Source organism: Alligator sinensis, unplaced genomic scaffold (genome assembly GCF_000455745.1).
Source record: "Alligator sinensis unplaced genomic scaffold, ASM45574v1 scaffold276_1, whole genome shotgun sequence".
NCBI classification, from domain to species: domain Eukaryota; kingdom Metazoa; phylum Chordata; order Crocodylia; family Alligatoridae; genus Alligator; species Alligator sinensis.
The window spans coordinates 950,663-969,866 of record NW_005842432.1 but is presented as its reverse complement, the minus strand read 5'-3'; the positions used below and the strand labels follow the sequence as shown (position 1 = coordinate 969,866).

Sequence of the window (19,204 nt, the reverse complement as noted above, 5' to 3'; positions counted from 1 at the left end):
CCAGCTATTTCCTACCTACCTTTGGCAACCAGAATTGTAGAATCAGCCTATGTCCTGCTTGAACCCCATCATGCAGGCATCGAACTGGAGTCACAATCTAGGGACAGGGGAGGACCAAAGGGCAACAGGCTGAACCAGGTGATCTATGAGTAGCATCATTGGGACTGGTTGCAGATCTGGACCAAAATTAAATCCCTAAAGTTACAGTACATAAGGGGCAGGGATGCCAACAGTGTCAAATGCAGTGAGAACTGTTGTCCTCTATCATGAGAAGTTGGCCAGATCCTCAAGGACCATACCGTTGCTCCATGCCACACCATGCATTACATATTCATGGGCCCAGCATGGTGCAACAACAAAGACCACAGCAACAGCAATAAAGTAGTTTCCTAGTGGCTATGAACTGCCATGCAGAAGCAGGAAGATATGGCCTTTAGTCACACTCCTGCTAGCCAGCTGTCTAGTGCAGGTGTGGGCAAAATGCGGTCTGTGGGCCGGATGCGGCCCGCCAGGGCATTCTTTCTAGCCTGTGGGGCCCCTAAAAAAAAAAAAATGTAGAAAATGAATATTTATCTGACCCTAGCTGCCTGTCATGTGGCCTCAATGGCTTGCTCTGCCCAAAATAACTGCCTGCCCCTGGTTCAGTGGCAAGTCATAGTTTCACAGACATTAGGGCTGGAAGGGACCTCGTAAGATCATCAAGTCCAGCCCACTGCCCAAGAGGCAGGAAGTCAGCTAGGGTCAAAGGATCCCAGCAAGATAAACGTCCAAATTGTGCAGGTCAGAAATAGCAGTAAGTGCGACTGTTCTAAGCTTGTACTAGTATTTACACCGCTTAATGTTCTGCAGCACTTGGCATAGCCTCTGGGTAATGTGTAACACCCTTAAAATTATTACTAGTTGACATCTCCTCCAGAATACACCCATTCAAAAAAAAAAAATGAATTTTTTTCATTATAATAATGAAAAAAAAAGTTCCTGTTATCAGGAATGTTAAAAGCAGGTTTGTTATAAGAAGACTATATTGTACCAAAAAGCCCATCCTTTCCCACAGAGACAAGCCCTAATGATGTACAGCATCCAATAAGCAAGGAAGCCAAGATTAATGACAAACAATTCTGTCTGGTTACATTCAACCTAAATTTACCTGTATCGTACAGCTTTAAAAGAAGCAAAATATACTTTTTTCTTCTAAGCCCAATATTTTCTTGTTTACCCTAACTCATTACTGGTCCTGCCTCCCCCTCCCACGCTGCTCCCCCCAGGTTAGGCGATGAGAACCTTGAGAGCATGGCAGTTTTAGGAAATACCAGTTCTTCACCAAATCAGAATCTCCAGTGCTACAGATGCAAGGGGCTCTCCAGTGTTGAAGACTAAACTGTACCATCTCAGGGTACAGGCACTAAAAAAAACAAACTAAACCTCTAAACTACACGAAGAGCTACAATATTGCAAGTCTGTGTGCTTCTCAATTTATTACTGCTCTCCTTATCTTCTGAAAGCAATTAAGAGCAGCAGGGAGAAGAACAGCTTAATTTCATTATATCATATTTTGATCATCTTGTATCAAATCATATATAATTGGAACAGCTGAGCAGAAGCCGTCTTCCCTCATGAAGTAGGGAAACCATAATATTCTAGGAGACCCTTCATATAAAGGCATGATTTTATAAGTATAGTATGCAACTTAACAGCAGGGCTATCCCAATTTCTGAGCTCTCCTCCCCCTTCCTCCCAATGGGAAGGGGGAGGAAGCAAAAAATGGAAGAGGAAGTGGGAGCCTGAAGACCCTGGTGGCAGCAGCAGCCAGACTGATAGTGGGAATGGCACCTGGGTCGGAGCCTATGGGCCACAAGTTAGACAGCCATGACTAGGAAGAATGAGGGAATTAGGGAATTACTCAGTGATTCTATGATGATTGAGAGGCAACAGTAGTTATACATAAAGAATCTGCTGAGGGTTCTGCTCCTCAGAGGGTCTAATATACTTGAATCTAAAAGCAGACTTAAAATCACAAAACACTAGAAATCTAATGAACATTTACAAAATTTAATGACTTTTAACATCTGCATTTTCTGCAGTACAATCAACTGAAGCTATTAAAAATCAGAATTCCCACATAAACGTTTTGCCAATAAAAACCCGTAGACTTTTTTAAAGAATATTTACAAAACTTCCCTGAAAAAATAAAGCTCAACTAAAATTTAACTAGACAAGCACTGTCCATGGACAGATACAACAAGACAATAGCTGCCAGACTGCTTTAATGAGCAGAGATAAAAGAAAGGTGTGGCCAACAAATTCAAGGAGTTGTGTATGGGATTTTTCTTTCTTTCTTCTGTGGTTCTTTCAGGGTTTGGATGCCACTTCTTGTCAAACTACGCGACTAAAAGAACTAAATGATATATGTAAAGCAGGTTAAAATATATATCCATTATATGAAAATTCACCAATTGCTTTAAAATCCAAATGTACATTCATTTACATAAAAAATTGCAAAAGCAAATCCTGAACATATTTCGGAAGTTGCTCTCCAGCTACTAAATAAGGCTACTTTCTTGTTCTTGTACTTGCTCTTGTTCTCCTCTCTATTCCAGTCTGAATCCGGCTTACATCTTCTTTGTCATTTCTTTCTTGAGTTTTGTTTCTTCTTCCTCTCAGAGTTCTGCTTTCACTGTTCTCTCCTTGTAAACAAAAATACTAAGTGTAAGGGTGTATCACAAATCAAACAATTCAATCTTCAGTGTCACTATTTCAAAGAAGTGTCCCCAATGACTATATCTCAGAGCTGATGTCCATGAATACAATAAACCATTTGAGAGCCATACTTCTGCACAACCTATATCCTTTAAGATAGATCCCTAAAGATTTATAGCTATTTTTGAAACTAGGCTAATGTTAATGAGGATACCAAACCCAATTAGCTATTATATTTTAGCTCATTTTTTTTCCTGATAATATGAAAGGCTAAAAAAAATATCTACTAAAAACATTTAGGAATATATCATCATGTAGAGAATGAAGAATACAAAGTAATGATACTGACCTAAAAGAAGCTGGAAAGTCAGGTTTTTCATAGTAAAAAAAACTATGGATATGTGCATAAGGAAACAAGTTTTTTCAAGAAGAAACAGTCACTTCTGGCAGAGTGCTGCTACTTGTTGGAAAGATCTCCTATAGAAGATTGTCCAGAATTTTAAGAGAGAAACTAAAAATAAGCAGGAGAAGGCAACATGAATGGGATATCAGTTAAGACTGCAAGTGCAGAAGGAAAATAAGCAGATGTGAGCAAAGAGGAAAAGGAATAAAACACGAGGAAGAAAACTGAATGACAGGCAGAATATGGTTTCTCCCCCTCCCCTCGCTTCTCCACCATCCGTTTTCCCAATTTCCACCTATTTACAGTCTCACTGACCTCCTGTTGCACTTAATCTTTTTTCAATCCTTAGAGATTTCAGAACAAGAAGAGACTCCCTTATGCTTGAAGAAGGGTGTTTGTACCCAAAAGCTTGCAAAGAACATTTTTCCAACTACTCAGTTGATCTAATAAAAGATATCACATGTACCCCAAGAACCTTGCCAGGCAAAACACATGATTTTTACTATCATTTTACTACATTAAAGACTTGATACTGCATTTACTAGCATATACCAGATGCACCTTCTCCCACACCCCCCAAAGAATAACCCTCAAAACTGGGGAGTTAATTGGGCAGGCTAATTTATGCACCAGACTATAAGCATGGAGATGTACAATATCTGCTGAGGGTTCTACTCCTCTCCGTGATAAGCATTCAGCAAGGGGGAGTCCATTTTGTTTTAATCTTCTCCCAGACACTGCCACATTGCAAGCAGCCAAAAGCTGCTGCTAATTTGGCAGCAACTGATAGAGTGAAACTAGCTTTTGCTTAAAGCAGCCACTGAGCTGGCTGAAGGCAAATGAGCTCCTGAATAAGCTGCTCCATTCAGTCAACTTTCAGCCGTAACACTGGAAAAATATTTTCTTCTTCATTCTGCCTACTCAAAGCAAGTGTACATCTTATTCATGGGCATGTGCTTTACAAGAAAATACAGTTATGTAAATACATTTCTGGTTGGCCAAGCTTGTGAAATCCTTAGTGATGGCATTTCTATATTTAACTCTACATAACGATCGTTATTATATCTGTTTTACCTCTCATTTCCAAATCAATTTTAAAATTTCAGGATCTGTTTCAGGCATCACCTCCTTAAGTAACTAGTGGATGACTCCCACTGCTTTCAACATAATACCAAGGATAATAATTCCACAGGAGGGAGCAGAGGCAGATGGCATAATCAGGTTAAAAAAGGGATCAGAAAAATTAACAGATGCAAGATCTACTAATGCAGTGGTTCTCAACCTTTTTTGTACCAGGACCCATTTGGAAACATTGATGGCCAGTCCCAACCTGGTGCCCCTCAATCCCGACCCGCTGCTCCTAGGACCCAGCCCCCCCCCCACAGTGTGGGGGGCAGAGGTTGTCCCAAATATACTCCTTGCAGGCTGGAACTCTGCCGGCCTGCAAGGGAAAAGCCACAGTTTCCCACATTTTCTCCTTTAAAGGAGAATCTATTTTTAAAATGTGCTGATTTATTTTTTAGAAGTTTGTTCATGACCCTTTCATATATTCTTGTGACGCACTATTGGGTCACGACCCACAGGTTGACATGCTGTACTAAGGGTGAACAAAATGGTTAGACAGGTTTTCTCTGGCATCTTTAAATCATAGATGCCAGGGAGGGTATTGAATAGAGGACAAATCATTCAAGATATCCAGTTCAATGTTCTCCCTCTACAGCATCCGTGTTTACCGCTGCTGGAGATGGGATACTGGGCTAGATGGATCACTGGTCTGAGCCACTATGGTACTTCTTATGTTCTAATACTTCTACCTGATATCTGTCCATCCTTTTAGAGTTTTTGATGCTAATTTCCTGAATAATTTCTCTCACAGATAAGGAAGAAGAAAAAGGAGGAAGACAGATAGGCCACATCTCCTAAAACAGGAGGTAAAACAGAATAATTGGAGTAAGTGGACAAAGCATGACCCCACAGCCCTTAGCATAGGAACGGGAACCACTGCCAAGGGGAAAAATGAGTTGCAGGGCATCCCCAAAATTAACGGGGATGAAGGAGTAGGTGCTTGCAAGGTGCTACAGGGGAATCCAAAAAAAGTCCTGATGTATGCAATAAAATTCAAACTATACAAACTATTTTGTAATAAAGGAAGGAGTGATGCCATCTCTTACATAATCGTTACACTAATGCAGATAATTTATATTACCATGTCTCTCTCCCTATAGATATCGATTATAGATATCTATATCTATAGATATCTATATATAGGAAGAGAGACATGGTAATATAAATTATTTGCATTAGTGTAATTAACACATTTCTAGCGCTGTGGACCTTTATAATTAAATTCTAAAATATATTACCATGTTTATATGTGTGTGTGTATATATATCTATATCTAGATATACACATACACACATTATATATATAATAGTGTGTGCGCACACACAAAATATATACATAGATACACAAAATATACACATAGATACACACCCACACACACAAAATATACACATATATACACACATGTAGACATGGTAATATATTTTAGAATTTAATTATAAAGGTCCACAGTGCTAGAAATGTGTTAATTATTTTGATCAAAACAGTCTGAAACTCATAAGCAAACTGAAGGAATACCTGGTCTAAAACATTCCAAAGACATACGCGCATGCGCGCGCACACAAACTTATCCTTTGGTACTAAAGAATACAAAACAAACTCTTGCCATACCTGATTTTACTTGTTTGGCTGCCCTTTCATCTTCTGGCAAGTGTCGTTTTCTCCCGAGAGGAGCGGATCTCGTTGCCTGGGATGGAAGACTAATCTCTTTCTTTTTGCCTTTTCTTAATATAATCTCTTTTGCAGGAGTAGTATACTCAAGAACTACATTCTGACCTTCTGTATGAACTACCTCTTTAATATCATCTTCTGTCAATCTGGCTTTATCTTGGAACAATGGGAAATTATCTGTCTGTGACATGACTTCAATCTTTTTGTTTCTTTTTCTTCTTGACAGATCAGGTTTTCCATGGGAGAGTGCATTTTCCACAGCCACATTTTTGTCTTCTTTAAGAGTCTCCTCTTGACCAGAGTCTTTTGGCAAGTCATAAGTTTTCCTAAGAGAAGTAGAAGCATCTATCTTTTTCTTTCTGCCCCTTCCAGATGGCTTCCCTTTTGCAGAGGATATAATTTCCAAAGGCATATTTTGATCTCCTTTAGGAGTCTCCCTCTTACCATCATTTTCTGGCAGACTGAATTGATTGTGGGGAACAGTGGAACCTGCTGCTGGTGACAGGAGATCCATCTTTTTCCTTCCCTTCTTTTTTAATGGGTTAGATTTTTCAAGGGGTGTTGCATTTTCCAAAGCCACATTTTTACCTTCTTTATGAGTATCTTCTTGATCACTGCTTTCTGACAAGCTGCATTTTTCCCTTTGAGAAGTAGAACTGGTTGCCTGTGACAAGGGTACAACCCCTTTCCTTCTTCCCCTTCTAGGTGGAATCTCGCTTGAAAAGGGTACAGTTTCCAAAACTATATTTTGATTTGCGCTAATCTCCTCTTTACCATCATTTTTTGGCAAGCCACGTTTTCCCCTGTGTGAAAGGGTACTTGTAGCCTGTTCTACTAGATCTGCCTTTCTTCTTCTACCCCTTGCTGATGTACTAGCTTTTGCCTCAGAAGATGCATTCTCCAAAACCTTATTTTGATCTTCCACAGGAACCTTTACTGTAACATTATCTGTTAGTAAGCCACATTTTCCTCCTTGGGAAGTAAAATTAATTGCCTGTGCTAAGATAACATCATCTTTCCTTTTGCCCCGCCTTGACAGATTCTCTCTAGCAGAGGGAACAATTTCCAAAGCCACATTTTGATCTTTACTAGTGTCTTCAACACCATTTATCTCCAAACCACATTTTCCCCCCACTGAAGGGGAACTTGCTACCTGTTGTGTGAGATCAGATTTTTTTATTCTCTCCCTTCTTGCTGAGTTAGCTCTTGTTCGGGTAGTAGTATTTTCCAAAGCTATGTTTTGATCTTCTTTAAGAATCTTCTCAATAACACCATTTGTAGGCAAAACACATTTTGTCTGTAGTGAAGTGGACCTTGTTTCTTGTGGCACAAAAGCAACCTTTTTCCTTCTTCCCTTTCTTGATGGAATTTCTTCTGTAGAAGCAGCACTCATTTCCAAACCTGCACCATGACCTTCATCAGCAATCTCATTTTTATCATTTTTTGTCAAGCCATGTTTTCCCCCGAGAGAAGAGGAACTTGTTGCCTGCTCTGCGAGGTGAGACTTTTTTCTTCTGCCTCTTGTTGATGCACTAACTTTTGTATGGGAAGCAGTATTTTCTAAAACCGCATTTTGATCTTTTTGAAGAGTCTCCTCTTTATCATTACCTTCTGACAAATCATGTTTTCTTCTAAGAGAAGTGGAATTAGCTATCTGTGATGTGAAAACAACTTCTCTTTTCCAGCTTCTCAAGGAATTCTGTTTTAGAGAGGAAGTGGCAGCTTCCAAAGTTGTATTTTCATCTTTAACGGTCTCATCTTTGCTAGGGTCTTCAAGCAATATGCTTTTTCCTGTAACAGAAGAGGAAGTAGCTGCCTGTAGCACAAGGTTGACTTGTTTCCTTCGGCCCCTTCTTCCATTTGCTTGGGCAGGTATTTTTTTTGATGTCTCATTTTGACCATCTTCATGATTTGCTTCTTTATTGTTATCTTCAGGTCCAGCGTGTTTTCCTCTGAGAGAAATGGAGCTAGATTCCTTAAGTTGAAACTGAACTTCTTTCCTTTTCCCTCTTCTCAATATATTTTCTTTGCTTTCTGTTGGATTATTTTCCAGAATTTCATTTTCATTTGTTTTGGGTGTTTCTTGTTCCTTATTACTTCCCCTTGTACTCCTTCTATGTCTAAGAACAGCACTCTCCTCTTCAACAATTTGAACTACTGCTGTAGTTGAATCCTTTTGATCTTTCTTGGTTTTGGAAGTTTTCTCTGCTCGTGAAGATTTTTTGGTAGCAGTTTTCTGGGATTCAATGTCTGATTTCATTTGAGGTATTATTTCTTCATTGCTTATTTCTCTCTTAAATCCACAGTGTGACTCATTTAACGAATTTGTTCCACTGAAAGCAACCTGAGCAGCATGTTGTTCTTTCCTACTGCCACTAAGAAAATCCAGACTGTAGGTGCCAGGGGTCTGAGCAATTATGAAATCTTGATCATTTATATTTTTTGTATTAAGATCTTTTGTCTGACTTGCTTCTTTACCATTTACATTTTTTGAAAATTCATCTTCCTTAGGCATAATTACACCTTTTTTACCTCTGTTATTTCTACATCTTGGATTACTTTCTTTTACTGGATTTGTATTTGCTTGGAAGTTGTAAACATTAAGAGGTGCTTCATTTGCAATTTCAGAAAGTAAGTAATTTGACTTGCAACTTTCATCTGTTCCTGCATCCTTATTTCCTGCTTCAGTTTCTTCCAGAGGTGCTTGTGTTTTAACTGCAGTTTCATTTGAAGTTCTTTTGATTTCTTGGATATTTCCTACAGTGTCGTAATCCATTTTCACAACTTCTTCTGTTTCAGCCAACTGTTTTCTGGAGTTTCCTTTTAAAGCTTTCCCTTTTTTCTCGGTCACTTTAATTTTTGCTTTTTTGTTTTCCAATTCTTCCATTGGAACAGCTTCAGTGAGATTCTTAGTAAAATCATCTTCATCTCTTTGTGTACATTTTGCCGTTTCTGCTCTACGAGTGTTCCTTCTCTGTCTTTGGGGTCTTTCTTTTGAACAAGGCTCATCTGTAGAACACTGTTTGTTATGTTCGGTTTTAACTCTTCTGTTTCTTTTAGCTGGAACTATGGATTTTAGCATTTCTAAATGTTCCTGTCCTCCAGTCCTCTTTCTAAGTGATAGAATCACTTTTTCACTGCTGTTACAGAGTGAGGATTTCTCTTCTGCTACAAAAAGAAAAATGTATAACCTTTAATTGTGAATGGATCTATTTCAGTTTATATGTCCTTAGCTTCATTCTTCTAATTTATAGACATACATTTTGATTATAGTTTGAATGTTATTAATAGTTTACCTTTGATTTACCAGAATCATCTTGAACTTTAATTTTAGGTTCTGTCTATACATTCTTTATTGCAGCTAATCCTAGATTTTCTTTCCAAAACTTTGATTCTTGTCATAATTTCAAATACTGTATTTTTCCCATGGTCTTCTGCCAAACAAGTTACATTGACATGCTGCACAAAATCCTGTTAATCTACTTAAAATACATTTCATCAAAAGTTATCTTAACTAACAGTGTTGCACTGAAAAAATCATTGAAAGCTGACCTCATTTTATGAAAAAGTTGCCCACTGCGTTCTGTAGCAAGAAATCTTACATAAACACACAGTGCTAGATGACTTGGTAGACAACATTCTTACCACTGAATCAGGCCTGATCCATGCCTCAACCTACTGCAGAAAGGTTATTATATGCTTTTTTAAGTCATTCAAAATCTTTCATTTTTAAATGTTAACTTTAATGGCAGTATTTTCATACTGGATGTAGAGGTTTATCTAGAGAGGCAATATTGTAAGCATAACAGCAATACATATTTACTAATAATTCCACAAAAAATATTGATTTTAGTTATTTGCTGTATACTTTTAAATTTCAAAAGGTATAGCTCTATGAATGTTTATTGTACTAATATGTAAACATATACTTACCATGTTCATTTCTGGAATCAGTACAAGGAAACACTTTTTTTTGTGAGAGATCCATAACTTCTGTTGATTGGACCTAACAGGGTGAAAAATAACGAGTAAATCTATGGCTGGCAGAACTAAGAAAAGCAGTTGTTTTTATCTATAGCAATAAAAATAAAACCTATTAGTGGCATAGGACACAACCAGAGAGAGAAAACACTGTTAAGGATGTAGAAATGGGGAGGCGTTCAATAAATGTTTCTGTGTACGGAAAGGCTGACATATTCATCACACAAGCATGATGAAGTACTTTCAAATCTATTAGTAACTAAGGAGGATATTAGAATATCTACTAGATATTAGCCTGTTCAAAAATCGACAGGTCCATATAACCTGCACCAAGAGCCTGTATAGTGAGTCAGATGAAGGACTCTCTGGCCTTTTGCTATCAACCTTTTAATTAATTTTTAAATATCAGAAAGGATTCCAGAAGATGAGAAGGGTGTCCATACTATGCTACTAGTCAAAAAGAGGCAATAGGATGACCTGGGAAACTATTAGCTGGTTAGCCTGACAGCAGGTCTCAAGCAAAAACATGGAAAAAACTAATGCTGGATACAACTGATAAAGAAGAGGAATATAATTAACAGTTTAAAAAAATAGGTCCTGTCAAACTAATCTGATTTCATTCTTTGGTGGATAAAAAATAGCTATACAGACATAACATACTTAAGCCTTGAAGATCTATGACAGCATCACACAATAACCTGATTAAAAATTAGCAGTATCAATAAAGTGCACATTAAACTAAGAACCTAATGACAAGATCTTAAAGCAATTTTGAGAGAATCATTACTGAAGCGGGGTGTTTCCACTGGGGTTCTGCATGGCTAAGTGTTAAACCCAAATCTGCTGAGCAATTTAATCTAAGATCCATAAATAAATAAAATATAAAATCACTGTTAATAAAATTTGCAGGAGACAGACTGGTGGAACTAGAAATAGCAAGGTCAGGGCAGTCGCATACAGCTATCTGGATCACTTGGTAAAGATGTTCAATTCAAAATAAAACATATTCTAATACTCTTTTGCCATTTAAGTGCAATTATGTGAACTTAATGTAAACAACACTTTCAGTACACAGCAACATCAGTGATGGGAGCTAGTTACTTTCAGGGCTGCTTCTACTACAGCAGTGCATAGTGAATGAACATTGTTTATGCCCGTCAGCACTGTGGTATCAGCAGCCATGAAACTAATTAAGTCCCACCATTTGCAAGGCTTCTAATTAACAGTTGCTTCTCTTTTACCATTTCTAAGAAGTTAACCATAGTACAATTGCTTGCAAAGTAAACAGTGAAAAAGAAGACTGTATACACGAGATGTGTATGAACTTAATTGATATACAGGTAACTACAGGTTTGCTACAGGCAAATAATTGGGACCAGTATTATGTTGTGTAGTTAAATTATGTGCTTATCAAGTATGCATATAAATGAAGTAACAATGTACTGCCAAATAGAAGGTTGTATATATCTGCAAGGCATGTAGGCTCTACTTGCAGGGTAGGAGACCATATTCTGGAAAGCAGTGCCAAAATTTTAGGGGCATAGAATGCATGAACATGGCAAGCTAGATGGAAAAAGCTAACACAACTTTTGGATGTACAAAGAGCAAAGCAAGGAGGGATACAGAAAGGATTTTACCTCTACATTCAATATTAATAAAATTGATACCAAAAAACAGGATTGATACTTCTGATGCCTGACTGAAACAACTTGAGAGGATCTAAAAAGTAATACAATGGCTCAGGAAAAGTTACAGTGAAAAACAGATGCCTTAATCTGTTTAGCTCATCAAAAAGAAGGCTGAGAAGTAATCAAGAGTAAATGTCTCAAAGGCATACTTTATTCAAACATGAATTATCAGTGAAATAAGAGTATAACTGGAAGAAATGTAATGGACTATGATATATAGCATGTTAGAGTACAATGACCTACTGTTTCCTCCTAGCCTAAAATGCTAACTGACGGACCCAAATTGCCAAAAAGTGATACGAGGTTTTTTACCTTTTCCTTAGGAGTATCAAACATTTCCTTAACACCAACATAGTCCAGTTCAGAATCTGAACATTTTTGTTTAGGCTCTGCCAAAAGCTTTTGCAATCCCATGAAGTCATCAACTGGTAAATACTTTTCTCTTGGTGTCCTCAGTAGTCTACTGATACCAAACATATCTTCTATTGGTCTGACAATTTCCTTTGGTGTCTTCATCATACAGCTGATTCTCTTCATATCTTCTACTGGTTGGCATTTTACTTTTGCTGTTGCCTTGGTAACTGAGACTCCACAAATGTTGTTACCTACTTGCTTTCTTTGTTCTGGAGTTTCAAACAATCTTTTAAAAGCAACATCATCTACAACAGGTTCCATCTTCTGCTTTGGGGTCCGCATAAGACGCTTGACTCCCGACAGGGCATCGACGGGTTCTGCCTTTTGCTTTGGGGTCCGCATAAGACGCTTGACTCCCGACAGAGCATCAACGGGTTCTGCTTTTTGCTTTGGGGTCCGCATAAGACGCTTGACTCCCGACAGGGCATCAACGGGCTGGGTCTTTTGCTTTGGGGTCCGCATAAGATGCTTGACTCCCGACAGGGCATCAACGGGTTCTGCCTTTTGCTTTGGGGTCCGCATAAGACGCTTGACTCCCGACAGAGCATCAACGGGTTCTGCTTTTTGCTTTGGGGTCCGCATAAGACGCTTGACTCCCAACAGGGCATCAACGGGCTGGGTCTTTTGCTTTGGGGTCCGCATAAGATGCTTGACTCCCGACAGGGCATCAACGGGTTCTGCCTTTTGCTTTGGGGTCCGCATAAGACGCTTGACTCCCGACAGGGCATCAACGGGTTCTGCCTTTTGCTTTGGGGTCCTCAAGGACCGCTTGACACCTGACAAGGTCTCAGCTGGCTCCGTCTTTTCCTCTGGGGTCTTCATGCACTGCTTGACACCTGACAAGGTTTCAAGAGGTTCTGTCTCTTGCTTTGGGGTATTCATTTGACTTCTAGCTCCTAATGTCACCTCATTTATTTTCTTTTCTGCTATTATTAATGGCTTCGTTCCCATTTTCTTTTTCATTATTGCTTTGTCTTGATCAGAATCAATAGAAACATCTGAATCTGAAGACTTTTGTCTTTTCAGGAAATGAGATACAGCTTCCTGATTAACTTGTTTTTGTTTTGCACTACTTGAAATATTTAAGGGTGATACTGCCATTTCTCCTATAAGAAAAATAACAATAAATAATTTGGGAAGAAATTAAAAGTAACCATCCAAACATTAAACTGTTGAATATTCAAGGGAAAAAATATCAGGTAGGCAAAAGCAGCCTGTCAGAATAAAATATTATATTCTTCTTTAATCGAGTAACTTGTTAGTTACAAGAATAATGAAGAAAACAATGTAAAGGCCTCTGTCTGGACTACACAAAATATTACATTGAATTGCATATGCAAATTAAATAACATTTGTATTCCCATTTATTTAATCTGATATTGAATTATATTTCTTGTATGCTGGCTCTAATTTTTAATTTTCACTGTTCTATCCTTTCTATATTGAAGGCATATAACAGTACTAAGTGACAGATAGAAGCCAGAGATTGACATAAAGGGACATTTGAAACTTGTGGCATGGTGGCAAATGAGAACTGTTGCAGGATGAGGATATTAATACAAACTGGTGAAGCCATGAGTAGCAGAAACTTCTGTTATCCTATCTCCTCACATATACTGCACACTCCAATTTCCAGCAGGTGGCTTTTGGAAAAAAATGCATGCTGTATGCAAGAAAAAGACAGCTGTACAGACTTGAAACTGCCTCAGGACAAGTCTAACGGACGCTGTCGTAAACTAAGGTGGCCACCAGCACATCATCTACAGAGATTTTTCCAATGCTGCCGCTGGTAGATGCAGTGGTATCAACAGTGGAATGTTTTAAGGGGGAAAAGTTTAGCATGAATATTATAGCTGAAACTTTTCTTAAAGCTTGCGTTTATTCTAAAAACACAATTCTGCAACAAATTCACTGTATGTGAAATGCAAAAGGTATTCTGACAACTTTTTTATTAAAAAAACCCCACAACCTTTTTGTTCGGGTCATGGTTTTTCAATGTGCTACTCATTGTATCTATGATTTTCTTTCAATATAAAACCACGTACAGCAAAAGCTTTGTTATCCAGCACTCATGGGGAATGCAGGATGCCAGATAACAAAATATGCCGGTTAACCGAGAGGCCCGTACAGGCATCTTTGCCTGTTTGGGTTGCCACCGCCCCTCCCACAGGCCCTGAGGGTCAGGAAGGTAGGCCCCGTGCAGGCTGCTATGCCCCAGGCCGTGGAGGCTTGGCGAAACTGGAAGTGCCACAGTGGGCACTTCCGGTTTTGCTTTTGCCTTACAAGCTGGCATGCCAGTTAAGAGAGCAAGTCAGCTTGTAAGGTGCCGGATAATGCAACTGTTACTGTAGATGCATTTTCACCCACAAAAAAGTACCCAAAAGATAAAATTCATAAAAATAATTGAACTTATCTGGCAGTATAAGAAAGATTATTTTGCCTTTGTAGTACTACTAGTTTAAGTAATAGCACATCAGAAGTAGTTGTCAGAAGCCTTCTTCAACTGAAGAAAATACATGCCATATTCTCAGGTTAACCAAAACACACTCGTAATATTTTATATATATTAAAGGATTTGTTCTTAAATTCTACCAGTGCTCTATCCAGGGAATAAAATACCCCTCAATGAAAATGCATTTATTGTGGGGTAGGTTAAGGTAAGATGCCTCTCAATAACAACAGGGTAAGTGACCTTTCTTCACCATTGATTAAAAGGGTGCACAGGAGCAAATACCAGAGTAGGTAACATGTTTGTATTTTGGTATACCTCACACTGACTTGCTCACATAACCACACTGGTCTGTATATGTACCAGCTGTACCGTGTTTCAACAAAATGCAAACGTGCATTGCTTAAAACTTGCCGTGCACAATCATGTACGTTTTATTCTTAGCAAAATCCCAAACTTCAGCGATCCCAATTATTATTATTAATTAAACATAATTACTGTGGGCCCCTTCATCCTCCTCTTCAATAAGTCTGCATAGGTTATAAGACTAATGATTGACTACATTTACGTTGCCAGGTCAGCAGCCACTACTCTGCTTTTTTCCAAACAAATTCTTAAACCCTTGCTCCCATTGTTCTGTTAAAAAGAACATACCAGATTCCTCTGGAGTGAGTAGCTCGGAGACTTCCATTGCAGCGTGCATTGGTGAAAGGTCAGTCTTTTGGCCAGACGTCAGAGATGGACTTTTTTGATCCCCATTTACTGGAGTTTTAAACATCTCAGGCACCCCTAAAAATGATATTCAAATGAATTACCATGTGCTTTCACATACAACCACCAGTGAACTTGGCAAAGCCCAGAACAGCAATTCTCAACCAGAACAACGATTAGAACTTCTTAAAAAACTCAAAAATCCTGTTGTTGTTTTTTTTTTTTTTTCAAATCGGCAGGAAGAGGAAGCAACAATGCTAGGAAACAATAACAAAACAAAAAAAGTAGTAAGTATGGGTCTGATTGAAGGCTGTGCTAGTTAGCCATTGAGATGTTTCTGACTCAGCAAAACCACTGATTGGAATTGAAGAAAAGGGTGGCAAACTCTGCTCTTTATTCCCTCAGTGTATAAGGAGAGGGGCCCTGAGATATGGGCAACCAAGTAGAGATACTGATATGGCAGTGGTTGGTTCTCAACTTTTTTAGACTCAAGTAACCCCTCACAAAATACCAGCTCTTACCTTTTACTCATTTTTTAATTGGACAATTCTTCTGTTGCAAAGTACTTAGAAAAGCCACAATAGGTCAGAATGTTTAGACACTATGGATTCCTATTTTAATTTTTTGGTCCATCTTCCAAATCCTGAGTTTACACACCTAACAATGATAATTCTGCATGGCACCCCAAATGAGAACCACTAAGCTATGGCAAGATTATAAATATTAATCATAATAATAAAATGTTTTAAAAATAACCTTGTGTTTAAGGCTTAGGGATGACACACCCACATAAGAACATGTGTGGACAACTACTCAAAGAAGAATAAGATAGTTCAAGAAAATTATTAACACTTCACTCTGAGAAGCTAAGAATAAGTTTATGGATACAATGTTTTATATATGGCAACACAATATATATTGCTAAACTGTATTATTTTCTGCTGATATTTATCCCATTTATTTAGAAGTCACTACCATGGTTTTATCATATTATCCAATTTTTATTGGAAAATGAAATTTTGCTATACTGAAGTACAGACAACTTATAACTGTAATCACTACATAGCCACTAAAGTTTCGCCTACTTTACTAAGCCATCAAAATGTGATGATCCAATTTACATACATAATGATGCTTAGATACATAGGCATGCTCCATACACAGCACAAGAATGAGTGCGCAAGCATGCATATGAGTGTGCAAGCATGCATATTGCAATGAAAACAACTACAAATAGTTCAAAAGTATTTGATAATAATACCGGTCAAAAAAAAATATTCAAGTTCCAGCACCAGTAGCTGGTGTTCAACTGTGGCAAGACACTGCAAGAACAGTTAATAACAACCTATCTTCAAACGGCTTACTCCCTAGAGGAAAGCAGTCCCTCAATAAGATGACAAATCTTCCAGTAAATAGGGCAGTAATCAATGAGTCCAGAGATAACTGAGGGGGTTGATCTGATATCCACAAGTTTGACTGCAGACATGGTAAATAGTTCAGGGAAGGGGGTAGATCACAAGGATGTTGGTCATAGCTCACAGTGACGTTGGTCATAGCAAGGCAAATTTGCTTGAAATGATCAATACCTAGTCATACATCATGGTGCCATTGGGGAGTGCCCAAGTCTCCCACGTATTGATGTGAAAATCATATTTCTTCAGATTAGCCTTCTAAGTGTCCTTGAATCTCCTTTTTTGCCCACCTGTAGAGCAGTGACTGAGTCAGTTTGGAGCATAGCCAGCTGTCAGGCATCCTTACATCATGTCCTGTCTAGAACTAGTGCCTTATAAATGTGGCTTCAAAGCTAGTGGCCTTTGCTTAAGCCAGAATGCTGGCATTTATTCTTCTGTCCTTTTAACTGATATTGAGGATTTTCCCAAGACATCACTGATGATAAAGTTCCAAGGCTAGTTTCATAAGCATACAACAGGGTAAGGATGTAAACAGCATGATAGATGAGAAGTTTAGTTTGGGTCCTGATGTCACTATGATTGAAGACGTGATTTTGGAGACACCCAAAGGCAGCACTGGCAGATTTTTATCTAGTGTTGAATATCGTCATCTAGGTTTACTTTTAGCGAAAGGTACCTACTCAGGTAGAGGAAATGTATGACGTTCTCCAAGGAGTGCCTTCTAATTCCAGTGCAGAGGAACATCCGGTTGGTTTGGTAAAGGGTAATAAAGTATCTTGTTTTTTGTTAAGTTGAGAGCGAGTTCAAGCATTCTGTACACTTCACAGAAGCAATTAATAGTGACGTGGAGCTCTTCAATTGAGTAAGCACACACACAACACCATTGTTGAGATCAGTATATGACATCAGCAACGGGGGCGTTGATTATGTTGGATCTGGAATGTAACTTGTTGATGTTAAAGGGATTCTCATTCGTGTGATACTGGATGCTAACTCCAGAAGCAAGTTTATTAGCAAAAAATAGGAGTACCTGGGACAGAGACGGAAAAGAACATGGGTGCAATCGCACATGCTTGCTTGACTCTACTTCTAACAGTGAAAGGATTGGTTTCTGAAGTATTGCTTAAGATGATTAATGTTGTTGTGAAGACATCTGATAACTAATTTTGGTGGGCATCCAAAAAATCTCATTAGGATCTTTCATAGGACCTTTCTGTTGACTCAAAGGCCTTAGCCATGACTGTGTCAATGAAGGCCATGTAAAGATCCTTATGTTTCTCTCAGCACTTCTGCAGCCATCTAGCAACAAAGATCACAACTTCTGTACCCAAGTAATATGAAACCATACTGGGTGTTGGGTAGCATCTCCTCCATCAGACAAGTGCATCTACTGAGAATAAAGCGGGCAAGGATCTTCCTAGCTATGGACAAGAGTATAATACCATGATAATTGCTGCAATACAATTTATTTCCTTTCTCAAATATGATAATGATTCTGGCATCTCTCAAGTCACTGAAAATCTGTTTGTGTTTCCAGATTTTCATAATAAGATGTGCAGTTGGTGAGAGAGTTTTTTTTCCACCTGCTTATAAATTTCAGTCAGCAATCCATCAGGACTACATGCTCTGTTGTTTTTCTTGGTGTCTTGACAAGTTGTGGATCTTTAAAATAATCCTTAATAGATTGTTTTGAAATGGCTTTTGATGGTTTTGTCTTCCACATTAGAATCTTGGTTTGGCAGCTAGAGAGTGCTTTTTCCACCATATGTTGATGGTAGAGCTGTCTTGTTCCATCCCTGGGCCTCAGGAAGAACAGTTCCTTGTGTGCTTAGCCCATAGATGGCTTTAGGTGCTGAAGAAACCATGGTTATCATGGCTGTTAGCAGACTTTTAAAACTCTTTTGCTTCATCCTCCCACCACTTGTTCTTTCGCTCCCAAATTTTCCCCTGGGTCTTGGCTTTAATGTGGCAATAAGCGTCTTTCTTGTTTGTAGCTGATGTCAATCAACTGTGCTAAAATTTGATGGTGTTCCTTTTTCTGTCAATGAGAGCTTGAATTTCCCCATCATTTTACTCCAACCAATTCTTTGTGGAAAAGCCTAGATTCTTCGCACACCTCACAGATGCCTTTGTTGAGGCTCTCCCAGCGATCAGTCTTGTCAAGATCCTCAGGGAGGTCAGAGTTTCTCCTAAGACACTGGAGAGCATTGCTTTCAACAGGGTCTGTCATGTACTCAATACTGAACCTCTTACTTGGCTGCTTCTTTCATTTACGTTTTGAAGCAATATGAATGGACATGACCAAACATATCAAATGATGGTCCTTCCAGTCTATGCTGGTCATAGCTATGGTGATACGGATGTTGTGATGGCTGCGGCGCATGTTATGACAGTCAATCAGGTGCCACTGTTCTGAGCAGGGGTGCATCCATAAGGTCTTCCATTTGTTGCTTTGGTGGAATAAGGAGCTTGTGATGATACAATGATGTTCCAAACACTTGCTCGGGAGAAGAATTCCATTTGAACTGACTTTCCCCACCCCTTCCTTTCCACAGCTCAGAGTCCCTGCCGATTCAAGTGCTGAAAATCACCAAGAATTATCTTGTCTTCTTTGGGGACAGATGGCAAGACTTGGTCAAGTTTACAACAGAATTCT

At 38.7% G+C, this 19,204-nt stretch overlaps 1 protein-coding gene across 5 annotated transcripts in view; it reads right to left on the bottom strand.

Annotated features, from left to right (window-relative positions):
• Positions 1 to 2,047: 2,047 nt before the first annotated feature.
• MKI67 (marker of proliferation Ki-67) overlaps positions 2,048 to 19,204 on the bottom strand; it is a 37,634-nt gene continuing 20,477 nt past the window's right edge. For 4 of the 5 annotated variants that reach the window (XM_006030250.3, XM_006030252.3, XM_006030251.3 and 1 more), the window contains 5 exons: positions 15,080 to 15,214; positions 11,875 to 13,082; positions 9,827 to 9,899; positions 5,834 to 9,061; positions 2,049 to 2,684 (listed from right to left, as the gene is read on the bottom strand). In XM_006030250.3, coding sequence (XP_006030312.1) covers positions 2,551 to 2,684; positions 5,834 to 9,061; positions 9,827 to 9,899; positions 11,875 to 13,082; positions 15,080 to 15,214 — 4,778 coding nt within the window. In that variant the 3' untranslated portion in view covers positions 2,049 to 2,550. Of the gene's footprint in view, positions 2,685 to 5,833; positions 9,062 to 9,826; positions 9,900 to 11,874; positions 13,083 to 15,079; positions 15,215 to 19,204 lie in introns of all 5 variants that reach the window. The other variant, XM_025211834.1, reaches the window with a different exon arrangement.